General features: G+C 37.9%; 1 protein-coding gene across 3 annotated transcripts in view; it reads right to left on the reverse strand.

Annotated features, from left to right (window-relative positions):
- The window catches only part of PDE1C (phosphodiesterase 1C), a 604,326-nt gene that overhangs the window by 485,573 nt on the left and 112,255 nt on the right, over window positions 1–6,498 (reverse strand). For all 3 annotated transcript variants that reach the window (XM_019509001.1, XM_019509003.1, XM_019509002.1), the window contains exon 3: window positions 3,907–4,078. In XM_019509001.1, the coding sequence (XP_019364546.1) occupies window positions 3,907–4,078 (172 nt within the window). The remainder of the gene's footprint in view (window positions 1–3,906; window positions 4,079–6,498) is intronic.

Raw genomic sequence — 6,498 nt, forward strand, 5'->3', positions numbered from 1 at the left:
GGGGGGGGGGGGGGTTGGGGGGGGCCGGGGGGGTCTAACAGAATCAAGGGGGTCCATGGGGTCCATGGTGGTCACTTGGGGGGGGACCAGGGGCTAGTTTTAGCCCCCCAACCACCCCCTGGTAAACTTATATCCCTCCCACCCCCCTCCTCACTGATACTTAATTGCTCAGCTCCTGACAGCCGTAAACGCTGATAAAAGCAGCAGCATGTGGAACAGCATGTGGGATGGAGGAGATGGAGAGGGGGCTGGCTGGTCCATGATGGGCAGGATGAGGGGCCAGGGAGCTAAAAATAACCTGGTGCTGGACAGGGGTGTGTGAAAAGTGCAGCCCTGGGACTAGCGCTGGCAGCTAGACTTTCCCAGCCCCAGGGCTGCACAGGTAACTGTACTAAAGTTCCATGCCCGGGTCTAACCTAGATTGAATAAGTCTGAGACTACATCGATCCAGGTCTATCTAAAACCAGGTTCTACAATATTTAGATTGGTCTGTGTGTGCAGAACTTCTGTATAGTTACAGGTTTAGATCAATTTCCGATGACTGAGTCCAAGTGTAAGGTTTGCACAAGGGTGAACTAAGTTAGATTGGGTGGCCATTTTGAATGTGATCTAATCTTCCCCTAGTGCCACTGAATGTCTGCACTAAGTCCTAGAGAGCAAGAGAAGAAATACAAAGTTATCTTCCTAAGGCCTACCACTCGGAGTAGAATTCTACTACCCCCTGTGCACCTCAGTGAAACTGGACCAGCCTCATAAGGAGCACTTTGGGCATGTACACAGTTTGCAATCTGTTACTCATACTCATCCAGTGTAGATGCATTAACATGGTGTGCATTCTTAGTAGGAATCTCACTGGCCTAGCAGGTACAGGGCCCAGCTATATATGAGTGTGTGCTGCAATAAGTCACAGGATGAAGATGAGGATTTCCCATGTTTTAGCACCAGTAGCTGAGTGGTTAGGGCACTCACCCACAAAAGTAGAAGACCTAAGACCCAAGCCACCCCCACCAAGAAGAGGGTTTGAAACTATTATCACAGGTTAAGTATTACCCAGAGCTTTCTCTGGCCTGCCACTTCAAGCTAAGGCACTGTGCCTGGCATTTAATAGTCATTGGATAAAATGCATTGGCTAGAGTGCAATGTAGGGGGAAAGTTTCTACTTCTTTGGGAACAAAGGTCCAATCTGGAAGCCAGGAGCTACTCCTTTCCAAAGCAACAAGCATCTCACTGAGCCACACAACCTCTAGCTTCTTACCTTCCTCCTGACCCAACTCCTCCCCACTCTTTTGTCTGCTCAGAGGGCTTGATGGGGGACTGAGTAATGCCTAACAGGTTAAAACATTGGGACTACAACATTGCAGAGCTGCTTTCTTCTTTCTCCTCACCCACTAGCTATGGGTTTTGTTCAGGTAGAATGTCATTATTTACATAGGTAACAGAGTATAATAGAATCATAAAATGTGCTTAAGTGTCAAAAAAGCCACTTGCGCACCCAGAAAACTGCTATTAAGGCTCACAAGAGAATTCCACCCTTGATGTCTAGTAAACAAGAGAGTAGTCAACTGCTCATCAGTGTCTAGATACACTGGCGAAATGAGCCAAAACAAATAGTAAAATGAGGTGATATCAGTTTGACAACACAAAGAAAAACCTAAATTAATCCAGACCCATTCTACAATGGTGCAGTTGTCTCCTGATAAAAGTTGAGGCCCTTGCAGGATTGGATTAAATTTGCAAAATTAATTCCAGCATCATTATTACTGAATAGATAAGATTATAAAAGCAACATACTTCAGTAAAAGTGCAATAGTATTGTTAAAAACAATAATGCTAAATATTTGAAAACTACATTAACTATATTAAAGCTCCCATTATTCCCACTCTATGACATCACTGTTATTTGTATAGAATAGACATATATCCTCTTATCACTTGGTTTTCATTGTATCAGTATATTCATCCTGACAGAGAGATACGCCCTAGCAATTATCATCTTATAGAAGTGTAGTATTTAAGTCAATGGAAAGCAAATAAATATAATAAAATCATTCTCTCAATCTCTGCTGTTTTCCTGAGTACAGCAGGGCAATATTTAAAGTTTCCTGTTCATCTATTAAAATGTCATGGCTGAAATCCTGTCCATATGGAGCTCAATAAAAGTTCTGCCATGGACTTCAAATCGAGCTATTGTTTAATATCATAAACTTGTTTAGAGCACCCACAATTCACATTCCTGGGCACATTTAGCACTAAACCTCATCTTCCAGTTAACAGAAAAATGTATGAATAAACCCAACACTCCTGGGATGGTTATATTATTATCAGTTCATAAAAAATCATCAACATCTTGAACAGAATACAAAATTATATGTTTGTCTTCTTTAGATAATAAGAAAAATGTATGATCTTATTTTCATTATCATGCTAGTAAAACACCGAGATAGAGCTCATAATTGCATAAAGTGCACTCTTCTGTAGAGACAATTTACTTCATGTGAACTGTTTGGTGTATTTAATTATATAGTAGTCCAAACACGATCACATGGCAATACAACTTCCTATAGAGACAGATGAATACAAAGGTACTTCTGATATTTATTCAACCCTTCACATTACACAAGCAGGTGTGTGTATCGAATTATCTTTTCCTATTCATCACTCCCCCTAATTATTCTATTTATGATCCCACCTGTACCAAAAGCACAATTCAAGTCAAATGATCTTGGTTATTGGAGTTTAAGAACTGTTAATAATCACAACAGTGATTATGGGTGGTGTGGAGGTGGGGAGAAGGAGGTAAAGTGTTTGACAATTAACTTTAAGTAATCCAGGAAACAAATTATACCAGCTTTGTTTAAAAACATTATGGAGTTATAGTAATAGAAAGGTCTAGTTTTTGAAGCATTCAGCATGATGCTTCGCTACGTCATTGCAGCACCAGAAAAATCCATCAATAGTTAAGTGACATGAAGGAAAAGTAAGAAACATTTTGAGATATGAGAAGATGCATGCAAGATGCTTGATATTAGAACCTGGGCAAAGGTCTTTAATAAGCACCTAAAAATAATTCAGCTCTATCGAGTGTGAAGTTATACATAATTAAATGAATATGTTTTGCCATCAAGAAATTTCTCCAAAGCAACAGCATTTCATCATTGTACATGGCCATAGAGAACCACTTAAAAACAAAGTATTGAGAGTAACTTTTAGAATTTGCATGGCATGGTACTGGATCAACCACATATTTTGAAATTTTTATTAAATATCTGCCACACAGGTCCATATTATATATTTTACCACAATCATCTAGAGAAAAATATAATCAATTAAACACACTTAAAAGCTGCCGAACAACTATATGCTCACATGAATAAATACATGGAAAGGAAATGCACCAATGTATGTATCTCACAATACACAACAGGAAAAAGGCACCTGCCCACAAATTCTTTCCCAGGAATCCTCTGTTACAAAATAAAATTGATACTGTAGTCTTCATGACATCAGATCAATGAACAAAAGATTCAGCTGTTCCCTGCATTAATAAATCACATTATTGGTCTTACAGTGCTGGATTTCACTAAAAAAAAGGTTCACATGCGACAGTACCATTCACTGGTAATTTCAGACAGCAAGCTATTTTGATCAGCTATGTTGATTATCTACTGTTTTCACACATGCCAAGCTTTTTAATCTTTCAAAAAGTTTACTGATATTTAATAAATGAAATTCAACAGTCCTGTTAGTGTTACTTATGACCCTCTTCAATCCTGTTCAGTACAAAGATGTGCAACAATGCAGAATCCCCCCCTATATATTAGCTTCTCTGATTAAACTCATGGAACTGTCTTAACTTAAACAAAAGCACAATCAAGGACAAATAAAACATGCTCATAGGCTTCAAACCTGAAAGATGTTTTCACTAATGCTTCAGGACTGTCCACTGGTGGTAACTCATCTGCTAAGATTTCTTCTGGAGGCCGAGGGTCACTGATGATTGTTGGCTTTGGCCTTTCTTTGAGATTACCCGTAAGCCCACCAATAATGGTATTCCACAGGCAGTTCTGTGACTTTGACCCTAAACAGATAAAATGAGAGAATGAGATTGAATTAATAAGGACTATTTTCTGTTTTCTAGGCACTCTGGAAAGGAAAGGTGGCATGTTATCGCTTTGCCTTTCAGGGTCTAGCATTTGGGCCTAGGTCTACAGATACTAAGGACACTAACATAAGGATATCACCTAGTCTACGATGCTTTCCTTGATGGAAGATTTGTTTATTGAACAGAAATAACCGTCAGCAAAAGCTCTTTCTTCTGCTGTTTTTTTACATTCTACTCAAGCTGCAATTCACCATACTTGTATGTGGGAATGTGCTTGTAGTCTAAGCCAAAAATTGTTTGCATTATAAGGCAAAAAAATGACAAGCTAGGTATCAGATCAATAACATTACTTATGAATTAATCTACTTGTCGCCCTACGTCAATGTAACAGCACACTACATCTCTGTATGGCGCGCTTCAGCAATGGAGTGATCGCATGAGTTTACACATGATTAGCTGGTACTTTGCCATAGCGGCGTGCTCCCCTGTTTTAGCGCACCATTACAGCAAAGTAGCTAAGAAATCTAACTGTGCGCCACGCACATGGGTTAGTACAGGCAGTTACTGCACCATGCTTTAGTCCTTCCAAAAGGAAGGACTAAAGCATGGCACTATAGCAATGTCACTATACATAGACATGCCCAATCAGTTTCTATTTAATTATTAAGATTAGGTTAAAGACCAAAACTATATATGAAAGCTAGTGTTGGTTGAAAAATAGATTTCTTATCCGCTAAAATTTCAATTTTTTCCCCTCAAAAATTCAAGTGTAAAAATATTTTGGCTGAAAGTAGAAATCTTTCCATTTGAAAATACAGCTATGTCCCTTGTGTTTCCATTCTGCTCTACAAGCCTAACCCTTTGGTCAACCTACATCTTCGCTCATCACAATCTGTCCCACAGAGGAGACACAAGTGCATCATGGGAATCCACAGTCATGGTACATGATGGGACATGCTATCCAGTCAGCAAACTAGGTCAGAAAAGAGAAAAAAGATATGAGGCAATTGAACTACAGCTTCCAAGATGCACTGCCTCAGCTTTTCCAAACCAAAATATAGTTATTTGAAACCAAATAAAAGTTTGATTTTGAAGTCTACTTTTTCAACAAAAAGGTATTTTTGACAAAAAGAACACACTCTTTGAAAAAAAAGGTTAATTTTACATTCAAAAATAGTTTTGGCAGAAAAATGTTGACCAACCCTGAATGACATTTTTAACAAGTATATTGATTTTTAGAAAACAAGATAATATTTATTACTAGCTGAGACATCAGTGCATGAATGGAATATCAAATACTTGAGATTACTGAAAACAAATATGTAAGCTACACGCCACTCTACTGTATTTAACATCCTAAAATAGCAATAAGCGTGACACAGAATGTATATTACTTATCTCTCAATAGAGAACCACTTGTGTGTGGGAGAGGTTTCACACGTATAAAACTTCCATCAGTACTGAAGTACTATACAAATCCCAAGGCATCAGCAGCAAAAAAAAAAAAAAAACAACAGCCACACAACTTGACTGCTCAAGCATGGGCCACATATTTAGAGCTGTGTTTTTAAATAAATGCATCGTGATTTGAGCTACATAGAAAATCTTCTTTTTTCCAAAAGGGTTTCATGAAACATTTTTCTTTTTTCCTCAATTCTATTTTAAGGGAATTTTCTATCCAGCTCTTCTAGTAATATGACCAGCTACATTTATGAAGTATGCCAGGTCTAAGAACATGGCAACTGAATTAAAATCCCTCTCTCAGAATAAGTGGGCTGTAATTAGATCTTTATAACAAAAATAGACTGAAAATGCATGCAAAGAAAAGGGGAAGGATTTGTAATGTGATGTGAACAGTTTTCCATCAGTTGTTTTAAGAAAAGACTATTTTTCAACAACAATAAACATTTAATGTGAAATATTTTCAACGGCGGGTGTGAAACTCATCTGGCCCCACCACTATTCCCACATGAAAAGCTGTCATGTATACTAAGTTTCAAACTTCACAGAAGTTTTATGGCTTAGTTAAGAGATCTCAAGAAACACAATTTGTAATTGAAATATTGACTATTAACTATAGCAGTTCTAGCATATAGCATGCTATAAGGATATAGTATTCCACTTACTGGATTTCATGATAGAAAAAGATCCATATTGCTAATATCAAATCAAATCTAATATCAACTCTTTTAATGAGATCAGTACATTAGTAACTTGCAACAACTGTGGAAACTGCAAAAAATAAAAAACAAAAACCAGAAAAACAAAAACCTGAAATTAGGTGAACACAGAAGGTAAAACCTGATTGTTAACCAACACTGCCATTCCAAGTCTTACTCTGCCATTTAGAAGCAGATGACCAGTAGCAATGACTAAAAAGCATATGACAGAACAAA

The sequence above is a fragment of the Gavialis gangeticus genome, unplaced genomic scaffold (genome assembly GCF_001723915.1).
Source record: "Gavialis gangeticus isolate Ggan-Ray unplaced genomic scaffold, GavGan_comp1, whole genome shotgun sequence".
In the NCBI taxonomy this organism is placed as follows: Eukaryota; Metazoa; Chordata; order Crocodylia; family Gavialidae; genus Gavialis; species Gavialis gangeticus.